The 23,907-nt window shown below is 43.4% G+C and overlaps 1 protein-coding gene across 2 annotated transcripts; it reads right to left on the reverse strand.

The window, feature by feature from the left end:
• Positions 1 to 4,780: 4,780 nt before the first annotated feature.
• On the reverse strand, positions 4,781 to 22,892 carry FKBP9 (FKBP prolyl isomerase 9). Of its 2 annotated transcripts, XM_074858858.1 has the most exons (10): positions 22,503 to 22,889; positions 18,665 to 18,810; positions 17,877 to 18,066; positions 17,016 to 17,161; positions 15,603 to 15,792; positions 13,285 to 13,430; positions 11,909 to 12,095; positions 9,873 to 10,018; positions 8,194 to 8,357; positions 4,781 to 6,408 (listed from the first exon to the last, which is right to left on the reverse strand). In XM_074858858.1, the coding sequence occupies exons 1-10, from the start codon at positions 22,772 to 22,774 to the stop codon at positions 6,226 to 6,228; spliced, it is 1,770 nt and encodes a 589-aa protein (XP_074714959.1). In that variant the 5' UTR covers positions 22,775 to 22,889; the 3' UTR covers positions 4,781 to 6,225. The 2 variants fall into 2 exon arrangements, with proteins under 2 accessions (XP_074714959.1, XP_074714969.1); XM_074858868.1 differs by lacking the exon at positions 8,194 to 8,357 and having other exon boundaries at positions 22,503 to 22,892.
• Between the last annotated feature and the right edge of the window lie 1,015 nt (positions 22,893 to 23,907).

Genomic DNA, 23,907 nt, shown 5'->3' on the forward strand with positions numbered 1-23,907 from the left:
TAGCAGATCCCCTCAGAGCAGCCAGGGACAGAGCAGCTTTGTACAAGCCATCACAGAGGAGCAGAAGGAAGCGTATGAGAACACGCCAACGTATCAGGACAGGAGAGGCTTGCAGGCGCCCCCAGCACCCAGCCAGGAGGGGCAGGAAGGGTGCTCCCCAACGCACAAGGCACACGCTTTCTCCCTTTCCTCTCCTGCTTGGATGTGCCACGGAGCCAACCTTCACCCCAACTTGCCTGGGCCGGGGAGGAGGGCAGGGTGGTCACATTGCAAAACTGTACGGGAGGGAGCAGCCTTCTGCGCAGTCAGCATCAACGTGAGGGTTTCAGCGCCGCCGGCAAGATCAGCAGCACAGTGTTACATATGACTCCCCACAGGACATTGGCATGAGCTGCCCGCTCAGCAGCGTGGTCTGCACCACCCCAGGCAGGGCAAGGTTCTTTAGGAATGCTGCAGCGTTCCCAGGGGAGGTCAGCAGACAATTTCTTTAACAATCTACATTTTGGGGTTTAGGCACCTACAGAATTTACGTTAGCTGAGATAACGTCAAGGTTTTAGGGGGGTTAGGGTTGATGGTTCTTGGGTTTGGTGCTTTTTGGTTTTTTAAACAAGCAGTCACGCTGGCTCTTTAGTCATAGCTGCCAAATAAAAGTCCAAAAGGCAAAGGCCTTCTGAAAAACACCAAGGTGTTTGGATGCACTGCTTACTCAACCGGTCTCCAGTTGCAAGGGGCTAATTACTAGGCATTACTCCCAAAGTTTACACTGGGACAAAATTTTCCATTTACAGGCAGGTTATCTTTGGAATACAGATAACAGTTAAAACTTGGAGTATGTGAAAAGCGGCTGATAGCCACAGCTCCACAGCACAAGATGTGTCAGCAACACACTCTCTGGCACAAAATCATTCTGGCTACAAGCATAACAGATTTCCCTGCCCATCCCAGCATCGGTGAAGAGGAGGCGGCAATTCTGGTCTCTCTGTGTAGTGTTTCTGAGAGGCAGGACTCAGAAACCCATGAGCCCCATGTTCTCATCCAACTTGCCTCAGGATTTCATTGATCCTCCCTCCAGAATTTTTCCTCAGCCTCACCCAACCCTACAGGAAACAAGCCATCACTCCTTCAGCATGACAAGGATCTCATTGTTCAACTCACCCACACTTGGGGAAAAAAAAAAAACACAACAACCCAAACCACAAAAAACCCAACCAAAACCATATGAAAAAGCACATGCAGAGCAATATGGAAAAGGATTAGGCAGCATCTTTAAACGCAGTTACTAAAACAGATCTCCAGCTACATCTTAATCCAAGTTACTGAAATTAGTATTGACCCTGTCTAGAGCCCAAGCATAGCAGAAGCGATCGCTTGATGGTTTCCCAACTACATGGACACTTAAAACTCTTTGCCTTGGTAGAGGATTTCAGATCAAACAACCATCTCTCAAGCATTACATAAGGAAGATTTTCCAATCTCTCCTCCAAGCAGATGGACCATGGATGGTCAGTCACCAAACATTCAGTCCACAGTGACAACCACTTAAAGAAAAGGATTTTTCCCCTTCCACAAGGAGACAGGTAAGTTAAGGTCCCCAACGCGCTTTTCTCCTTCTATCATTAAATCTTGTCAGTCTCAGGTTCTGCATTAAGGGTCTGCCAGAGCAGTGAACCTTTGCTAGGATGTAAGAGCAACTAAGCCACGTTGCAATCATCCAATAGAACCCATTTCCTGTACAAAGGGTATCTGCACACCAAATAATTTACTTCTTGAAATGCCGTATGTTTTTTCTAGAAAAAAGTTACCTACACGATCAGCCTGAACCAGGAGGGCTGATTTAAAAAACCTACATAGTGCTGGACAGATTATCAATATTCTTTTGTCATCTCACATCCCACTGCCAACCACAACTCTTGGTTATATAGTAGTTAAGGGAAAACACCAGATGCATTTTTAGATACCCTCCAGTTTTTCAAAACCCCATCTTTTTGTCGCTAGGCTGTTGGCTAGAAATAAGAATTGATACCATCAGTTGCCTCTCCAAAACCATGAACAAAATCAACTGCAAACAAAATTAACACTGCAGCTACAGGTTAAACCATCCTTCTCCAGCAAGGCTGATTTCTTTTAATTGCTATCCAGATTCCGTATTCAGTTGTAGGAAAGAGATACTATTCACAGTATGTATTTCTAAATCAAGTTTCTAACCAGAAACATTTTGCAACCCTAAAACTATATTTCATTTATGATTCAGTTTGGAAAGAAAGGTATCATACATTTCCCAGACCATTTTCCCATAGCCAAAGGAGCATATCTAAATTTTAAAGCAAGGAATAAGCAGCAAAGTTAAGTGAATTTGTTACTTTTTTTTTCCTCTATTCACAACATCTGTTCTGTTTGTATCATATGTCCAAGGTCAAGTATTTGGGACCTTTATTTAGCTAAAAATGTTTCCTTCTTCTCAGTGAGAGTTGCAGCCAGCTCAAATATCCTCTTACTGTCAAACACATACTAATAGTCCTGAATTGAGCCAAAAACTTGCACTGACTACTAGCTAAATACGCCATTTTTAAGCTTAAAGGAAAATATGAAGTTTCTTTGCACAGAAAAAAATTAATATTTGAGTTCAACAACTGCAAACTCTGATTTAATTTCTGACTATATTTGGAACAGGCAGAAAGTATCACTGTAAAGCTAGGACAGAAAAATCACACAGAAAAGCTGTTTATACATACCTGGGTTTTTCTGGGTACACACCCGTGCTCCTTTCCTCTTCCACTGAGCCCCTGACAATCCAGTAGGTAATGGCCAACCTTGACTGCAGACAGCTTCATCACCCAGCTGCCTAACAGGAGTCAGCTGCCCAGCTCTGAGAATAGCACCTGGCTGTTTCCTTAGAGGAGGAGCAGCAGCCTGATTTCCGGAGAGTCGCTCATTAGCTAAACCATCCACTTTCATCTGGTTATTAATGACCCTTAAAGAGTCATCTATTTTTCAAAAGAACTTATCTCAGTTAAGTATGTAAAAACATTATTTTCTACTTTGAGGTACAAAATGTTTCCCTTGTATCTACATCCAGCCCAGGCCACCCCCTCTAACCGGATGGTGACACAGAGGGATTTATTTATAGCTGGAGGTGCAGGGGCTGGGCTGAGCTCTCCCAGTCCATACCAGCACAATTTCACCTCCCAGCCTGCTGCCCCAGCCCGCAGGCTCTGGTTTGGTTAACTGGAAGGCAGACTGCCCTCACTTTTAAAGGGCTGCCATGCACCCTTTTCGGAGAAGGAAGGTGGCCCCAAGCTTTCCTTTGAGGGAGGAGCCAATTGCTGCCCATAGAACAGAAAAGAACTGACAGGGTCTATGTTAGTGATGAAAAATTCTGCATTCTATGCAGTTTAGCCTAACACAGCCAGGTAGTCTTGGCTTCTGTTGCCTTTGTCTGGGCAAGTAAATGCCCAGTATAAATACAATTATTTTGCAGCAAGTTTTTCCATTTATTACGTTTTTCCCCAAAGCTGTGTTCTCATTTCCAAAATAGCAGCCTCCAGACTTGGGGGGATGAGGTGAGGGGGCACCAAAAATTTCCTCTTGACAGAAAAACATCATTTAGATGGATCACAAGCCATGTTTGCTACGAAGCAATGGAATGAGAATTTCAGATGTACTTACCCTAGCCAGAGGCACTGGTAAAGTCACACCTGCTATCCCATCACTGACGCGTGCTTCCAAAAACATCCAGCACAGCCATCTTTGGGATTACCAACTGACAGCACTTGCGTGCATGGTGCTGCTCTTCGTCCTGCATCTGCCCTGGAGGAAAACTCTGCTGTCCAGGTTTACTAGGAACAAATCAGACCACCTCCTGGGAACCATCTGGAATCATCCTCTGTGCAGAAAGAGCTATTCACTAAGATCTTCTCTGATAAAACAATTCTGCATATCCAGAAGACAGACTTGGGTTTTGGGGGTATGTATGAGAAGAGAGTAAGGAGTTGTCTCCACACAGAGGAGTGCTTCTGGCAGCACTCAAATCACAACTTGCTTCCTGCTCCTTCTCGGCTCCATAAGCGTGCAGAAGCAATGCATCCGAACCACAGTGACAAGCGAGCGACCTACTTCCAAATAAATGAAAAGGGAAAATTTTGTGCAACAGTCTTCTGAGACAACTGCTGTCACAAGATGGTAATGCTTCTAAGGAGCCATTCAGGCCATAAACTTTTGGATTGCAAGTGCCATCCACTGATACCCACAGTATTTACATCTGGTGTAAAGGGCCTGTATTTACATCAAACCACATCAGACTTCCAGCATTTTACACGCACTACATGTGCCTTTTGAGCTACAGGTGAAGCGAAAACATCAAACCTCAGATACAAAGCCCAGCGAGTTTGCTTTCACTAGCCTGGGGAACGAAATGTTTCCTTATGTAAGACAATTTTGTTCAACGAGAGACTTGAAGCCCCTCACCAAAAGAACCACCACCCTTCCCACTGTCACAGCTGATGGCAACATGGGATGGGTGGTTTAGGGAACAACTCCTAAAGCCAAAGAATGACATCTGTCTGAAGTATGAAAAAAAAAAAAACCTTTTATTGTGGTTTATAATTTTCAATCAAATAATCTTAGTTGAAAGTATTTTTCCTGAAGATCAACAGCAACAGTGAACATACTCAGGATAAGGCTGCTGTGTGCAAGAGGAGAGAGATGCATGAAGGGTATTTGCTTTGACTCAGGTTCCCAACCCATCAAAATGCCAGAAAAAAAGAAACTTTGATAGCAATAGTTGATCAACATTTTATTTAACAAAAAGATCAGTTATCCAACATTTAATGGTATCAAACTCAAAAAAATATTTCACTGCACTTTCTATAACAACTGTATTAAAAACCAATACAAAATGTTTTCATCCAATTGAAACACCAGTTTTTAAAAAGAGCATTTCAGGGAGCTGACAACCCACATGTACAGATCAAGAAAAGCAAGAAACTAGACACAAAACATACAATGGAAACACAACTCCCTTTCTACTTGTCTTTGACAGTGTCTCACTATACGTATTTGTGCTCTTACGTGTAGTGTACTGAGGGGGGATCACACGGCCTTCCAGAAAAATGTGTGTTTAGTGTATTTTCTATTAAACAGCTTGCTACATTTATAGGTCTAATGGGTGATTGTCTCAAGAGTTCACATAATCTAAACAGCACTCACAGGCCTGATTTTGTATTGAGGGATAGGCCAGAATGTTTGCAGACACAAACAGATGGGTCTGTTTCTTGATTCTATCACTGTCTTTTTGTTTGTTCACCATGCCAGACTGCTCTGCTGCAGAAGCTCTAAGTACTTGCTCCTTAGTCTAACAATTCCCAAAATAGGAGACGCAAGCTCCACACAAAATCAATTGTATCCAGTATTTATGACAGTATTTGGACCCCATGATACTAATATTTAAAGTCTAACAAAACTATAAAGGCTGCAACTACAAAGGTTTGGGAATCACTGATGGGAACACTGTTTCAACAGGCCAGCAAGAGTCAAGTTTATTAATTAAATACAATACAGATGGTATCAAACTTTTGTTTCGTAAGATAAAAACCCAACACATACACGGTTACAATTCTATACCTGTTTAGTTTCATTCACAGCTTATGGAAATTTTGCAACGGCATAGCTATCGTTCGCATGTTCTGCAATTTGCAAATCAGAGTTCCTGCTGGCAAATACTCGTATGAATTTGTTCAGTTACTGAAATAGTGCTCATGCTTTCTGAAAGGAACTGGGCTCAACGGCTGACAACGTTTACAGGTTATTTTCACGGGGAATATTTTCTGGCTCGTTCTCCTGCACAAATATTTTGGATACAGAAGGTTCTTTAAAACTCTTTTAAAAGCACTTGGTAAGTTTTCTCCCTACCACCCATCCATCCAAGTGACTGTGTGTTGTTCAATGAGAACTTCTAGTCTTTAGCACAAAAACAGACCACGTAGGTCACAATACCATATATGGCAGTATACTCTTTTATCTGTTTATACATCCTATCTTGAGGCACTTAACGGTTTTTTCAAATATACCTAACAATTCCAACTGAAAACCTCTTCCTATTTTAACAGCCTACCAGCACACAGGCGCAGGCCTGAGCACTAACCTCTCAGAAACATGCTTGCCGAAACCCCTTCCGGTACACGTGTTTGAACAGTAGGTCAGCTCAGGACTCTTCTTTTTTCTTATCTTTACAGTTCGTCATGTTCCTCTTTGGCCTCCTGGTCTTTCAACTTGAATTCTTCAGCGGTAACTTTACCATTTCCATCCCGGTCTTGATTGGTGAACATATTTTTAACAATCTTTTCAAAATCGAAACCAGGAGCTAGTTTTCCTTTGCCAGAATCGACTTGAGCTTGGATGTACTCTGAAAACTAAGTGGAGGGAAAGGAGGAGAAAACAGCTCACAATGAAACAGACATTTAAAACTGAAGAGTATTTACAAAAGTAGCATTTGTTTGTTGTTGACTTTCCAGCATTTTACTACTTATTAAGTGTATGTAAAAGTACACTGTTACAATCCTGTAAAGCTTACAACCTAAATTGGACTAATTAGGACAGACATGTGAGGTTAAGTCACTCTTTGTGGAGCTCAGCAGGGATTTCCTCAATTATTTCAGCGGGTCCTGGACTCATAACAAGAAAAATTCTTTTTCATAATTTAGGGAGAAAACGAGTTGAACAGAGAGTGACATAGGAACAGATCTATATAGGCAGAAGGGGGTTTAATTTTGCATGCCAATGCAAGAAACTCACACTGTGAAACAGACATCCACCTGCATCTTACAAGAAAAATACAAAAGGAAAAAGAATGAAACACAGAAATGAGACTTTATCAGGATATCATGAGATTTGTTAAAGTAGCTTCAGACATTATGCCTTTTGCTTGACTTCACGGTGGGAAAGGTTGCAAGGTTACAAGGTTAGTTTTCCCTAAAAATCCTTTTCCTGATACATATGAAGTTATTTGAGGTGATTAGACAACATCTGACAGAAGTCATACTGCTGGCTTGCCAAAACCAGTCCACAATCAAACACAACTTTTCCAATTACTGTTATCTCGGGCACTACTTGTTAAATAAACTTCAGCAATGAGAGCTAATGCTGACATTCATTTACACCTTTAGGCCAAGCGTCCTCTCCTATCTCCTTGGCTTCTCCTTCTCCTTGCTAGGTGCCCAGAAGGATGTGGATAGCAACAGTCACATCCTACCTCACTCTTTCTCTAGACTGGTAAGAGGTCTTTTCTTCTCTGCAAAAGCAGAAGTGGAGGCAAAACACAAGAGAGAAGATGGAGAAGAAAGAAGAACAAAAAGGTAGAAGAGAGAGCTAGGAAAAAGGAAAATAAGATTCTGGTTTTACCCCATTGTCTTGTTAAAATGCTCAAAAGCATCTCATGCTGTTCTATAGGGCCACAGCCTGCCCCTTGAGTGCTGCAGGCAGCGCCACTTCAGCAAGGAAGGACAAAAACCAGAATGACAGAGAAAGGTGACAAAGAAGACTTAAGAAGAGAATAAGAAAACAGAACTCCTCAGTTAAGAGAAAACGCAGAGTAAAGCCTCACAGAGCTTTGTGTTATCAGAGATGGTGTGGCAACGGCAGGCAGCTTCCAGTTAGGGCACCCAACAACATTCTCACACTGCAGATTTTATAAGCAAGGGGAAGGGCTGGTTCCCACAACACACAATTCACCTGTGGAAGGACCAGCCGCAGGCACTGCCTGGCTCCCGAAGTGATTAGGCAGTTCCTGGATGCACTGCTGCAGGCCCAGCTTTGGCTCAAGAATTCACCACAAACTTCCAATTAACAGACCCTGAGAAGGCCGATACAGCAAAGGATTATTGAATACTAACTCTGCCTCTTACGCTTGTGCCCTCAGTATCTGTTGTTGACCAAAGAAACCACAATAGTACATGATCTTAAGTAGCATGGCCATTCTTGTATTTCTTTTTTTTTTTTTGGTTCTGTATCTAAAGCTAAATAACCATGTTTTAACTGACATGCTGCCTTCCTGTTAACTTGACAACAAACACCACGTCAGAAGAAGAAGAGGAGAGACCCCATTCTTTATCATCTGCATTTGATTGTTGTAGGAGAAAACATCTTGATGATGCTGATAGGTGAAAACCACTGCAAGCGTTTTCATTGTTTCAGCTTACCTCCTCCAAAAGAACCTCTCCATCATGATTCTGGTCTATTTCTTCAAAAAGATTAGGAGAGACTTCCCCATTCCATACAAACATGTACCCTTCAGGCAAGCCAGACACCAGTTCCAGCAGTTCGATGTCGAAAACTAATACAGCACTACCAGGCACTTCTCCTTCTGTCACAACAAATGGCAAAGAGGGGTATTTATCCTTATTTACATGAAGGGTGTATTTCCTTTTAATCCGTAATTACTCTTCCTGGTCCAACAGGTGCTTCGCTACTGTGATCCCCAAGCCCCATGATCCCAAGCCCACCAAATCTTCCTGCTTCACTTCAGCAGAGGTGCTCAGAACATAAAAGAAAGCTTTCATAACAAAACTGCATCCGTTTTTTTTACTTATAAAGGTAAAACTGTGGGAATTAATCAATTTTCCTTTATCTCGCTGCTACACTGTGTATCAAGGTGCTACTGACAGACTCAACAGTGTTGCAACATCTTGGGATGTCACCTTAAGGAAACCATGGAAGGAGTTAAATTTATCCTTGAAAAAGAAAATCAAGGTCAACTTTAACTTCTGTCCAGTAGCAAACGAGCAATCTCCTCGGGTATATAGCAAAACACTAACAATCATGCAACCTTTCAGACCATCTATATCAAACGTAATTTGAATGATGGCAAATACCTATGACACGAATTCAACACAGCAGACTTTTTATGTTGTGAGGAAATTTTCAATTTATTATATATAACTATGCAATTTTATATAAAATGTTGCATATATAATACTCAATTTTTTGTGGAAGACAGGTACAAGTGAAAAAGCTTCTTTATCTCTTATCACAAATTAATTCTCCATTAAGCTTGGCACATGATCCCTGACAGACAGTCTTTATAAAATACAAACTGTTCTGGAGCTATTCGAAGAACATACCAACTTTTGCAACTGTTTCCATACATATCAGAGTTTGTTGATCGTGGTGATCTTCTGACAGACTCCTTTCCCTCGAGTCTTTTAACTCAGAAGATCAGTAACAACCACACATACTGGGATATGAAAGTTCTTGTCACTTCTATATTGTTCTTTTTATTACTGCTGTCCCTGTCATTAAAAATCAATAAGCCTCAGTGCTCTAAAACAGAGCAAACTGCCCTAAATGTATTGGTGTCGGTATTTCAACAGCACCGTTTCACATGTCACATCTCACAGTTTAGGTAGCTTCTGAATTTTGGGTTTTCTTTAAATTTTCCAACATATTAGTGCTGAAGAGTCCCCTTCAGTTTTGTTTCCTGAATAACACGTCCCACGTCCAAGCATGAGTACCCAATTCCCTGTCAGGGAGAACAGTGTTTACATCCCTCTGCAACACCAGAGTGCCTGGAGCTTTCCGTTTTGACAAAGCAACGTTACTAGGGGCCTGTGTTCCCTTTTGTACTGGGACAGTCTTTCTATTGGCCACAGTAACAGTATGACTTAAATCGCAACACAGACAGTATGATCATTTCATTGGGGAATGGGGAGGGGTTGTCTAAAATAACGAAATGAAAAAACTCTAAAAAAAATCCCATTCGAGCAGCAAAGAGACACTCACCTTACGTCCTAATGCATACCAAGTAACAAAACATGCATATGTTGTTTCAGTTACTCTCAAGAGATGCTAAGTGGATGTGCAGTAGGTTTCACTCACTTACCAACTCCATCTTCTCCATAACCAAGATGAGGTGGAATAACGACTGTCCGTCGTTCCCCGACACACATGTCTTGAAGGCCCATGTCCATTCCCACCACCACCTGTCCAGATCCCAGAACTATGTTGTAGGTCTTGCCAAGGCTGTGTCTGGAAAGGAAGGGGAGAAAAATTTTAAAAACTCAACATACAATAGAGAATTCCTGTTGTTCAAAACTACCACAGAAACACCAGTTTCTAGTTAGTGTTCTGTCACTGCCAAAAATTAACTTCATCCTAATGCTCTGTTCTATCAAGCTGTTACCTGAAGTTGTTCTCAAGGTAGCAAGTTACAGCCAACACCAAACAAAAGTGTCCCTACTGTTGACAAGTCCTCTGGCTTCTTGAATGAATAGACTTCTTGAATGAAATCCAATTAAAATCATTAAACCTGCCAATTAAACCCATGAAGTATTTTATCTCAAAATAAGGGGGCTTCCCTTTCACATATTTTTAACTAACGAAGTTGGACTTTTTAGCAGAAATAAAAATTCCAAATGTGCATTTTTCCCAGACCTACCAACCTATAAGGATCTGGGAGCATTCACATGGATTAGCCATCCCTTTAATGAAATCAGTCACTATAATGCAGTAGTCACTTAACCAAGACAGCTCGGAAGTACACAACTACTAGTGCTATTTTACCATATTATTTTTTGAATTATACCTCACTGCTGGTGGCTCATTTCTAAAATTAGAAATTATCATAAGTTAAAACCCTAGAAGTTAAACATGTATTGTGATTCTAAGAGCAGAGCGTGCAGCGCTAAGACTTTTACTCAGCATGTATCACAATAGCAGGACCCTTTCTTCTGTCAGTCTCCCTTCTTTGGTAATTTGGTTTGGCTGTACCACCGCAGGACATGCTTGTACAACAGAGTATTGTTTGGAAAGAAAACAATTCAGTGGCTAGGAGGTCAGCCTTAAAATTAGGAGCACAAGATTCATGATCTTTGATTCTCTACGAACTGCTTTGAATAAGACAGTCTCGACATCCCTTGGTTCCTGCTACAAAATGGGAATCGAACATTCCTGCCATATAAAAGGTGTTTTGAATCCAAACACGTTACTTGCATACACACTTGCCTGCAGCATCACATCATGTGCTTCAACGTAAGCCAGCTTTTCAGCTCTGCAAGCTATTGTGTACACTGTGAAAACTATGAGCTGCTTCCTATGCTAAATATAACCTGTTTAAAAATAGCTTTTCCCAACTCCCCTTCCAAAAATAAAATATTATTTAGATGACTTTAAAAAAGCTAGCAGCTTTATTCTTGTAGCTGCAGCATACAGTGTGATGGGCTCACTTTTAGTTCTATATGAGACAGACTGGAGCAACCTCTTGCTTCCCTCATAAACCTCCTGTCAACAGGAAGGAGGGAGAGGAACATTACCATCACAGTCATGATCAAGCCCTCTGTTAGTTTCCCCATGCTGACACTTACCACAACACTACAACACAGGAAAACTAGCACCCACGTGTGGTGCAGACAGGATGGGTGACCATTTACTGTAAACCACACTCAAGATAGCTTTAACAAGACTACACCAAGCGGCCGTACCAGACCTCTCCTGGGAGCACTGAATCAGTAGAGAGTGTAAATTCTACCCTAGAAACTGCATGAACTTGGACAGTTCAGTCATGCCGAGCCCTGTGTCGTCCTAGTACAACTGGCCCAGACACCCAAATTAGCCCATTTACACAGACTGCCATGAGGACGACCTGTTTCATCGCTCCACCTGTACTGTTTATGTTCTTCTCCAACACACTCCTACATCCTCTTTGTTCCCACTTCTCTCATTATGCTATGATGGACTGTCTTTTTCTTTTCCTCCTCCTATGTATCTTAAGCAGGCAGACATAAAAAGAAAAATACCTTTTACATAAACACTCAATTTTTTACTTAAAAATTCTTTATTCCCTGCCAGTCTGCTTTGCGAGCAATTAATTCTGCTTTCACAGCTGCTAGGGTAATTTTCTTTACCAGGCAATATACTTACGTGGAGTCTAGCAAAGTACCATCCAGGAGCGAAGCGTTGTAGTGATATTTCAAGTAATCTCCCTTCTTACTCAGTACGGTGCAGTTGGAAGGTTTGTAGTTAACAGTAATGCTGACCGAATCGGAGGGGTTGTGGAAGTCAACCACGTGGATGTCAAAGACCAGCACTGCAGATCCTGGAATCTTTCCTAAATAGGAAGCAAATTAGACAAGTAGAGAAAGAAATGGGACCCCAACAGGCTTATGATGACGAGGTACTGCACCCTGCAGGAATATATATTCCCACTGTGTCTGCTATTGTGCTCTTCTCATTCAGAATTAAAGGATTACATCTCCTCTGTACACAACAGATGCAAGCTGCATCCAATGTAGGAAACAGAACCAGTGGAAAAGCCCTGAACATGCACTCAGTGAAGGAAACAGTGAAGGAAAAATCTTCCATTATTCTGAATGCAGAAATGAAGCAATAACCATATATTTCCTGTGACCATCCTAAATAACTGACTTGTGTTTCATGTACCAACTCATTATTGATCATCAAAATTCTCACAGGACTTCTCATGCTTCACGGACTGCCATTCTGTCCAAAAGGTTACATTTCCTTAACATGCCCTGATAGGAAGCAACTTCTTCCCCTTCTTCCCAGGATAACATGCAATTGCATTACCAGGACTGACAGACACATCCAGACCCAGGAACGGGGTTTGTTGGTAGAGGAGTCTGATTCCCAAACCAAGAGCATAGACTTTGCATTTCCAGAACAGAGGCTTTTCTTCTAAGTCACTTTTTTCAAACAACATCCCAGGAGGTACCTTTTGAAACACCAGCCATAAAACTGTGATCGGCTAGAAGGGTTATCATATTCAACCTCTCACAGCAATCTTTTTAGATACTAATAAGTTTTCCCAAAGGAATGTTAAACATATGTTACACATACACAGACACTTTGCTGTTACATGCATCCACTGTTTACAGAGGTGGCTTAGGAGTCCACAAAACCTGTGACCGTGGAAGTAACGGGGAAGAAAACACGATGAATTCCTTTACCATACAGAGCTTATTAAGACACACAGGAAGGTCTCACACTGCAGAGCTCCTGGCACCCAAGTACCAGGCTACCTGAAACACTGATTATCCAAATAATTTCAGGTCACCAATTACATATGAGATTGTTCTGCCTTCTTACTGTCCTACCTATTTAGCTAATCAAAATAATTTTGCAAATTCTGGGTGTAATCCTGTCAGTTGCATGCCCACAAAATAATGAATTCATAAGCCTTTCAAATGCCAAAAAAAGGAGGAATTACACACAGAGGCACTAAACAGTAAAGGAAACATCATTAATTATGGAAGACTTGAATGAAAAGTCAAGCTCACCTCTTCCTTCTTCTCCATATCCAAGATGAGGAGGGATTATTATTCTTCTTTTTTCACCAGTGCATACACCTAGCAAACCTTCATCCATTCCAGCAATCACATAACCTTTCCCGACATAGGTGTCATATGTACGATTTCGTGAATAGCTGTGGAAAACAGCTGCATTTTAGCAGTGTCAGGTGTACTCGAGAAAACACAGAATCTTGCAATAGGTCTGCAACACAATTCTTAAACTGGTTAAGGTCAAACACACGGTCAATTAACCAGCACCAGAGAGGCACAATGCAATCACCATGTTCAATGAATCTAGGCCACCGAGTTTCATCAGTCCGTGATGCATGCAACATTTATTAACCAGGACTGAGACCCTGGCTAGGGAACAGCTTATTTGCAAATACGTTTCCACTATATCTTGAAAGAAAATCTCACTTCTTTCTGTATTTTAGACTAAACAGAAAATGCGTTTTAAAAAGTAACTGAAAAAAATCGGTTTTCTCCTTTAAATTTTCCTCTGCCCTGACTCTACTTTAGTAAGTACTTATCAGCTAGATATAGTTTATGTTCATGAGACACCCTTCAGACTATTTCATTTTGCAACCACAGCTATGCAGTTCAACTACTACAAGGAGGAGGTGGGATAAATAGGTTCTCCTGGGATGCACAGCACTAAAATGAGTCATGACAACAAAACTGTATCAATACTATCCCTCCCTTCCAAACTATGCCAATCACTTATACATAGGTTGAAGGATCTGCTTCAACACCTAATGATAGGATAAAACAAGACTACAACAGCAAATTGTGTTTATTACAAGGATGTGTCTGTCTTCTGCCTTTCTTCAAGGCATGCTACATGAAGGCGCAACCCAAGGAAGGGAAGGCAGAAAGGTTTTAATTCATCTTTATGAGGTAACTCTGGGAAAGAGCAAGACCAGTACAGACTCTGATGTAATTTAGGGGCAGTTCTGCAGCTGAATATTGCAGAGGAAAAAAAATTGAAGGAAAATATTACAGCTCTCAACCCCAGCCCTTCACAGTGCTTTTGGCATGCTCCCTGTACTAGTGAGAAATTTTTTCCTGGATAACTCCATTTCTTCACAGGTACTTGTTAGATATTGGCCTTTCTTGTAAATTCTGCAGGAAGCCAGGATATGACGCCCTAACAACTGTCAGCACTTTAGAATGAGGTAAAGGCTGCTGTCTACAAAGCAACCCTAATATAAATACTACAGCCATTTCCAAAAGTGTTTAATTACTACAGACAATACTCATTTACATCTCAAAAAAGATTCTGGGCAGGTGCACTGTGGATAAGCTTTAAGTTCTTAACTTACAAGTTTTCATAAGCTGTAAATTAAGGTCTACAGTGATGGCTGCTGATGCAGGTCTCCTTCTTTCTATCCTCCCACCAAGGTGGGCAGCCGAATGGGGAGGTCAAGGTTGATTCTGAATCTTACCGCACCTCAATTCAATTACATGAGATACAATTCCCTGACTCATCCTCATAGGAAGCAGCACACACAGCATACTATGCAGCTTCTGTTTGCAAACTGATCCTGAGCTTCAGCTTGCAGCAGCTGTAGTAGTACTAAACATTTTTCCATGAATTTATCTCATAAAATATTTTACAGTGGCTCATTTTCAACTCTTTTTAGCTACTTGTGCCAGCTGTTCTGAAAGCTGGAGTGGAAAAGTAAAGTACGGCTCATTAAAGAGCAAACAAAAGTGACAGGAAGCTACAAGGGTACTATTATTCATCATATAATTGTGTACATGAGGCTCATGTGCCCAGAGAGCTTTGAATTTGATGTGGCAGCAATCCCTCTTCCTCTGTGACAGAAACCCTGTTGCTGAATTCGGTCTTGAAAGACATTAGCCTTCAAAATGCAGTTTTCAAGTACAAATGGAAAGACTGTCTTGAGATTAACCTCAAAGTAGCTACTAGCACGCTGACTCACAATTCTCAGGACATAAAGCAGGAATCATATTTATTTTCCTCTCTCTCCAGCAGCACTACCTATTTGGCAGATGAACTCTATAGGGCAAAGAGTCTCCGGGCGTGCATGTGTAAAGCACAGGCAGGCTCAGCGGGTGGATCAGCACCCCTAGATGGCGTCCGTGATACTGTCAGAACACAAAACAGGTCTTTGTCTCCCTTCCCACATAGAAAAGTTTTCTGAGTTTTTTAAAAGGGAAGACTTCGACTCCACTCAAAAATTTCAAAAAGGAAGAAAAGCAAATTGTACTTGGGTGTATTATGGACAAGACGGATGAGTCAAACTGGAAATGGGATCTGCAGGGCTGAACGGTTTGGTTACCTGGAATCAAACAACGTGCCATCCAAAAGCGTGCCGTTGTAATGGTATCGGAGAAAGTCTCCTGCCTGGCTCCTCCTCTCACAAGATTCAGGCACCTGCTGGTTCTCAATAGCAATACCGTCTTTGGGGTTATGGAGGTCTAGCAGAACCACATCAAAGACGAGGGAAGCTTGGCCAGGGATATCCTTACCTGCAAAAGCGTTAGAGCAGAAAACTGGTAAGGAACAGCAGGTGTGCTAGAAGCAGCTTAAACATGTTTGTTGAGGAAAAGTAACCTACTGCTGAATATCAAGCACCTTCCCTCCCAAAATAAATTAGCGTAATCTGCTTCTAGTCAGCCATCTTTTGTTTCGTGTGTGGGTCTGTCACTCAATTCTCCAACTCAATTAATTATTTCATTCCGTTCCTGTTGTGATGGCACTGCCTCACTGAAAACAGCCTCTTCAGCAACACCCATCTTAGTCAATATACACCAGCTCCATCTGAGCTGCATGGTTTAGTCTACCAGTATCTCCAACACACTTCATGAAAGCCCAGAAAACAACCATTAGAACACAGATTTGGTACATCTGCTCTTCCCATCTTGTTAATATCAAACCAGCAGACTACATGAGGGAAGTTGAGGAAGGGTAGATTGAGTATCTTAGTGAAAAGGTACCTTTCCATCAACACACGAATTATAGTGTGGGTTGCTCTGACTGAGAACCATTGAGCTCAAGATCTTGGAGAGATTTTAAAACATAACTCCACAAAGCTTTGTTATCCAAGGAGATGGCTATCACAGTTAATGGTAATGAAGTCATGGAAGGGGTATAAAACCTTGTACACCACAGACACATCCTTAAACATCAGAGCAGAGAAAGAATTTAAGGAAGAGTCCCAAACTATACCTAACTGCCCCCTCATTTAACATGGGGACCTCTATGTGTGACCTGTAGGCTGCATACACATTCTCATAGGACGACTAATCCATCTTGTAGTTATTACTAAGGCATTGGTTGCAAAAAAAAGGACAAAACTGGAACTAAAAATACACTTTTCTTTTTTCAAAAGTTTTCTGCTCTCTGTGGCAGTCATTGAAAGAATTATGCAGTCACCTGTCTTCACGTTTTTGGAGCCACTAGATATTATATTCTCTGAATGAAATAAAATTTCAGTATATAAAGATTACAATTGTATCAACAATGTGTCTGTTAAGCAATTTACTGTTTGAATTTTTTAAAAAATCTTGTACTAACGAGCCCAATCCTGTATATAATACATTCTGAACATCTCTTCCCACCACTTTGTTCCGTCTGTCTGAAATGAGTGATAATGCTGTCCATAAATTTAAATACACAAGTACCAGTTTGTTTTAAAATATGGATGACTTGGATTTCGAAAAACAAAAAAAAACAAACAAAACACTTTTACCATCTCCTTCTTCTCCATATGCCAGGAAAGGTGGTATTGTGATAATGCGCTTCTCTCCTACGCACATTCCCAAGAGACCCTGGTCCATACCAGGAATCAGCCATCCAATTCCCACATAGGTATCATAAGTTCGCATTCGATTATGGCTAAAAATGAAAAAAAAAAAAACCACAACCAAGAAAAAACCAACCCACAACCAAATGTCAGCCACAGGAAGTAACAGTATTCATCTTTAAAAGCCACATGCTACGCACAATATAACTCACAACTAGTTGCTCAAAAAATATTGCTCCTTGATTTACCAAGGGCTGGCTGGGTAGTGTTTTCCAGAGTGATTAGCTATTTCAGGAACCTAAAAGAGGTTTTGAAAAGTGCCTCACAAACACAACAGCAGCTGTTATTAAAGCATCGTTTTGCACCTAACTTCAATGAAGTACACAGGCTGTAAACTTAAAATCTCAGTATAAAAGTGTTTGTAACTCAACTTCATTACAAACTCCACTTAGTCTATAAAGCTTGTACCTAACTTGAATAGCTACGCTGCAGTGGTAACAGAAACATTTAGCTGACTGCAATAAATAGGGATATAGATACAGAGAATGGAATTTAAAAAAAAAAAAAAATATCTGGGTTGGTAATGCCTGTGCAGAAATAATGTACTGGTTTAATGGTCTGAGTCAGTACTGCTGTCCTATAATCCTTCAATAAATTACTGACATTTATATGATGCTAGCTTTCATCTCCTGGGTTTCTGGGCAATCAGCATTAACTGTTATGCCAGTGAAGGGGGAGTAAATCACGGTTTTAAGTGACATGAGGTACCTATTAAAATACACAAAGACACACAACGCAGCTGCATACCTTGAATCAAACAGGGTCCCATCTAAGAACGTTCCATTGTAATGGTATCGTACAAAGTCAGACACCTGGACTGTCCGAGGACACTTCTCAGGTTTGAAGTAAGTCTGAACCTGCACTTCGTCCTCCGAGTTCCAAAGATCTATCAGGAGCACATCGAAATGGAGCACAGCATTGGGGGGTATCACACCAGCTGCAAAAGCAGAACAACACAACCAGTTTTATTTCCCTTTTTCCACAGGGCATCAATGAAAAGGCAACCAATCCACACATACCCTAAAAAAACCCACATACAGCACACCTTACTCCTTGTTATGCTTATATCCTCCTGGCCCCTAGTCACTGTTGCAGCTACTTAAGGGGGAGAATCTGGCAACATGGACTGTTACCAAGTATGTCCATCAGGCAAACTGATCTTCATTTAGCGTTTGTTGCCTCTCTGGGTCTGCAGAGCAAAGCTGCTTTCGGCACTGACAAGACCTTGTGCAGCACTGCAATGCCAAACCATAATAAGTATTTAACAGCGAGGTAGGTATAAATAAATAGTTAACTTTAGTAGCAAGGTTCATTTGCTGAACGTCCTCTACAGCCAACAGCTCTTCCTTCAGCATACGGAGGGAGCCTGGAGAGATTAGCTGGGCTACAGGCTTAACAAACACCCCTGAGCAGGGGAGAACCTCTCTGAAATTCACTACTTGCAATTTCTACCCTTCTCTTCTGTGACTTCATTTTCTATCTGCTCTGCTGAATCACTTGCCCAACAGCTATTCACTGGCCAGGGCTGTACTTACAGACTCCTTCACTTCCATAGGCCAGCTTGGGAGGAATTTTCACGAACCGCCGCTCGTTCACGCACATGCCAACCAGAGCTTTGTCCATCCCAGCAATGAGCTGACCTTTTCCCACAAACACGTTGAATGTGGATCCCCTGTCATAGCTGAAGGGGGAAAAGCAGGCAAAAACGTTAGCCATTCATTCACCTACCATTCCACTCTTTTTTTGAGAGTTTAATCGTACGTTGTCTCCCCCTTGCCCTGTTAGCATAACTTTATCACTAGACAGCTGCTAAGGGAAGGGGCAAATCCAAGTGTTTCTGACACTTCAACACAGCTCTCCTTCTGTTCATTGCTCACCATCTATCAGAAACGCATTCTAGCAGCGTGAGATGTATCCTGCAGGCACCAGAAGTCCAAACAGCTAATTTACACATTAATACTATAAGCAACACTGGAAAATTAAGGAGGAAAAGGAAAAATTAAACACTATTATGAGATATGAAAGGATGACTGCTCCCAGTGTAGGATCTCAGCATATTGATTTTGGTGAGTAACACCACAAAAATATTACGCAAATCCTCCACGTTCCCAGCTCTCGTTTAAAGCATAGAGGCATGCTTTAAACAGCAAGTTTGCCAGATGAAGAATCAAGAGAGCTAGCTTTCACTGTGATAATACATGAACATTTGAAAGGTAAAAGAAATGATGCTTAAATGATTTAAAGTTTTGCAGAGAGGATGGAGAACAGCAGTGTTACCACAGCAGAACACTAAGATGAGCTTACGTGATTAGTTGGACCACCTTAAATCTGCACAATGATCCCATTTGGCTGTGCCTGAATTACTGCTGTTACTTAATTTTTTGAAGCAATGTGTAAACATACCGCAGGAAGCATTTCAAAAACTTCATGCCTATTTTTAAGCTTTTACTGCTTCCATTTTCTCAAATTCCTTTTATAATTTAAAGGACTATTTTTTCAGATAAAAGGCAGCCCTGGAAAAAATAAGTAAAAAAAAAAAGGCTTGTGCCTCTTTGCCTGCTAAAATATTCTGGAAAGCAGCCAGTAGCTAGATATCACTAGGGAAATGATGTCAAACTTCCCTTCGAAGACTGTACACATCACTTCCACAACATACTGAGCCTCCTAATAGTCCCAGAGCCTTGAATCCCTCAAATATTTTACTGAGTGATCTCTCTGTTTGCTCCATGATTTTTTTTCTGGCAAACATTTCCCTTAAAATAGACAACCCTCTATACAGAGCATTCGCTTTCAGTTGCACAAATATTCCTACGCCCAGGCAAGGATGGAAAATATTTAAATTAGCTCCTGACAAATTCTATTATACACACAAAAACACAATTATGTCAAGACTAGTAATGTAACAGGTTCTAAGAAACCCAAAAAAAAGGTATTTTGTAGCAATTGACAAAGCTTGACAAAACATCTGGGATGGACTTAAAACGGAAGAGCTTTTTTTGGCCAAAAATAAACCTACAATTAAGAAAACGTTGATACTAAGCAGAGAACTGAACAAAGCATGCAGCTTTGTAGGACTGACTTTGCAGATTCCTTAAAGCTAAGCAAAATTAGTTTCTATTAGTGGAATTTACCAAATTAACAGCAGATGACTAGGCAATTAAATTCAGACTTTAAAATGCAAATAATTTTATGGCCACAGAAATAAAAATGCAAATACTGATGGGGAAAGAAAAAAAAGAACAACCAGGCTCATTAATTAATTTTTGTGACACCGTGGTCTTTGTCAACAGCCTGTTAACGAGAAGAACAGTATTACCACCTTCTACTTGAAAATACAGAAAAATCACTTTAAACCTCAAGAACATTTTCAGCAACTGAAGAAGAAACAAAGTAAAACTGCCCTTCCTTCAACACCCAGAGTATTTTCTAGACCGATTTCATAGTAGTGTTTGACTGAACTGATGCTAGTAAGCACTTTCATAAACTTAAAAAAACCCCAAACAGGTAGCAACTCAGGCAGGCAGAAAAATGGGCTTTCTAATAGGCTAATTTTAGTATAAACTGACTGAATAACTTGTTTGCAGGAAACACTAAAGATTTTACAACAAATACTCCAAAATATTTCTTCCATTAATGTACAGAACATAAAACCCTCCTAATTTTCCATTGTCTTAACATGACAGACCACTGTCATCAACCTTAAAAAAGGACCATAGTTAGTGAATAACAAAAATGTATGTCAACATGAGCTGCCATCTAGAAAAAAAACCACAAGCTGAACAAACCTTTTTGCACTCTTCTGAAATGAAGGCAGCCATACAAATACTCAAGTTGGATTAGACTATCATCGTTACTATTTATTCACTGATATTTAGAGGACTCAAAGAGATAAACGCTGTACGGATCTGCACCGCCTGTCCCTGCCCCAAATAGTTCAGAGCCAAATGACAAGGAACTTGGAACTAAAGGAGAGCCAAGACCTGAGAAGCCCCTCCAGGTGCCCTGCCTCAGTGCAGAAATTTGCTGGTACAATTCAGCGTACAAGTCAGCCTCAGGATGCATCTGCAGAAATCAGAAACACATTTCTGAACACATGGCTGGTTTTCCAATTGTCGCATATTTGTAAAATGAGCCGTGAGGATGCTGCCTTTGTGTGTGTCCTCACATCTGCAGCTAAGACTTATTTTCCGAGACCGTCAGTTGCCAATGAATTTACTGTCCTTGCTGTGCCTTTTCATGGAAAGTGCACCAATGGCTGCTGAACCGGCAGCTACCGCATCCCGCACTTTACCTGAGGAAGTGCTGGTGAAGGGGCGCTCCTGGCGTACTGAAGCACAGTCAGCTCCAGAGGAAGAGCTGAGCTTACTCTGAAGGACAGTTATTTCCCTCAGGCTGCAGATTTTCCTTGAAGCACAAGGAAGATTACCGGGATTACTGAAAATACATTTTGTTTTTTCTGAGTAATACTTTGATCAGTGGCAGTGAATGAAGCAAGAAAAAACAAATAGGCTGTCAGCAGCATCAGCATCCTTCACAATCTCCTGACCCCACTATTTAGGCTTCTTGATCCCAAAATAACAGCAGGAAAGCGGCCAGGCGCTTCACTGTACATAGGACACATTCATTCAAGGGTAACTTATCCACAGAATTTCTATGTAAGCACAGCTTGATAATTCTTGTATTTCTGGCAAGGATAACGATTCAGAAATGTTTGTGCTGGAGGAGGCTTGAGTTTGGAGAAGGCGTAAGGAAACATACAGAAACGGGCAGGAAATCACCAAGTACTGTGTGAGAGACTGCGACCCCCCTACGGTCCCGTTTCCCAGCCTAACCGAGTATCCTTACGGTCTCCTCTCCTGGAGCAGAAAGCTCCCGGTCGACGCCTTGGAGAAGCAGCGGGGAGCACACGGCGGGGATCCACCGGGGCACACCAACCGCTGCCAAGGGGCCGCAGCCACCGCCGCGGTGTCGCCCCCAGCCCCAGCACTCCCAGCCCCAGCACTCCCAGCAGTCCCAGCCCAGCTCTCTGCCCTTTCACGCCCCGGAGACATCTCCCGCGGCCGCCCGTCCCTCCCGCCTCCGGGCTTGGCCGAGGCTCCCTCACCGCCCACCCGCTCCCGACCGCTCACCCCGAAGGGGCTCACAGGCCACAGCGGGACCCGAACGGCGTCTCAACCGCGGCCTCCACCCAGAGCTCCCACCTCCCAACACCCACCAACCCACCCGGGGGGGGGCGGCCCCGCCCGCTCGCCAGCTCCCCGCCAAGGGCACCCTCACCCGAACCGAACCCCGACGGGGCCGCCCCCGGGGGCCGAGGAGCGGGGCGGGGTGGGGGGCTCTCCCGCCAAGCGCCGAGGCGGGCGCAGGCCAGACCTGGAGTCGAAGCGGGTGCCGTCGGGGAAGGCGCCGAGGTAGTGGTAGCGCACGAAGTCTCCGGGCCGCACGGCCCGCGGGCAGCTCTCGGGCACGAAGCGCCGTTCGACGCGGAGGCCCGCGCCGTCACCGTCGGCGGAGGGCTCGGCGGCGGGCACCGGCGGCGCCTGGCAGGCCGCCCAGCTCGCCAGCAGCGCCGGCACCACCACCAGCAGCTGCGCGCCGCAGCCGGGGCCCCGCCGCCGCTCGGCCGCCGCCGCCGCGCCCGCCATGAGGGCCGCCGCCCGGGGCAGCCGCTGGGTGCGCCGAGGGCAGGCGGGCGGGCAGGGACAGAAGGAGGCCCCCGCTCCTGCTCCTCCCGCCGCCGCAAACTTGCAAACGTGGATGAAGCGCTCCCACCCGGCACGGGGGGAGGAGCAGCAGCAGCCCCGCCGCCGCCGCCCCCCCCAGCCCGGCGCGGGGCTGCGCAGTGCGGAGCGGAGCCGCGCTGGCACCGCCACCCCCCGCCCCGGGGAGGCGGCCGTCCCCCCGCCCCGGGCTGGCTAGGGGAGGACGGGGGGGGGTGGCGGTGCGACGTGGCGCTGCCCCCGGGCGCTGCGGAGTGCAGGCGGGGGGGCGGGCGGACACCCCCCACCCCCCCCCCCGCAGATTCCCCGTAGCTGTGGGGAGCGGCGCTGGGTACCCCGCGGCGGGCTGCAGGCCCGGCGGCAGCGCCCTTTGTTCGGGTGCCTGCGCCCCGCACATGCCCTCCCTGCGCGGCGCTTTGAGCGTTTGCGGATTCCAAATCCTCCGTGCGCGGCTTTGAATATTCGCAGATTTAAAATCCCATCGCAGATCTTCCACGCGAGATCAAAACTCCAAAGACAAGAAGTTTGTGTTGGCGTCTACTGCTTGACGCGCACCAGGGCTGTCACGGGCGTTTGCAACGCCCTGTCAGGGAAACTTTGCGACTGACACAATAAAAAAAAGACCCGACCAGCTCCCAGTGGGAGACCGGCGTCCCAGAGGAATCACCCTCCCGGCGGGCCAGCTATCCCCTTTTCCTCTCGCTTTGATCTTGCACGCACTGGCGAGGAGGAACTTGGATTTGGTCTCCGTTATTCTAACTAGTTTCCATCAAGAAGGATGGAAAAGCTAAGTAGCTGCATGTGAAGCATCAAACCCCGAGCAAGATGGAGTTAAATAATACAGTATTTTTGCAAAGCAATGAATTTTATGGCAGCAGTTTTGGGGCAACTGGTTGGGAACGCAGACACATCTAGGAATTTATTTAAGAAACATCAATAAGATGTTGTTATTTGATAAATTATTAAACAAGCAACCCACACTCGGGTGGACTACTCGCAAAAAGAAACCACTAAAACCAGCGAGAGCGGTGTGGCGACCCTGAGCATCGCAGCTGGGG

The sequence above is a fragment of the Strix uralensis genome, chromosome 1, assembly GCF_047716275.1.
Source record: "Strix uralensis isolate ZFMK-TIS-50842 chromosome 1, bStrUra1, whole genome shotgun sequence".
NCBI lineage: Eukaryota > Metazoa > Chordata > Aves > Strigiformes > Strigidae > Strix > Strix uralensis.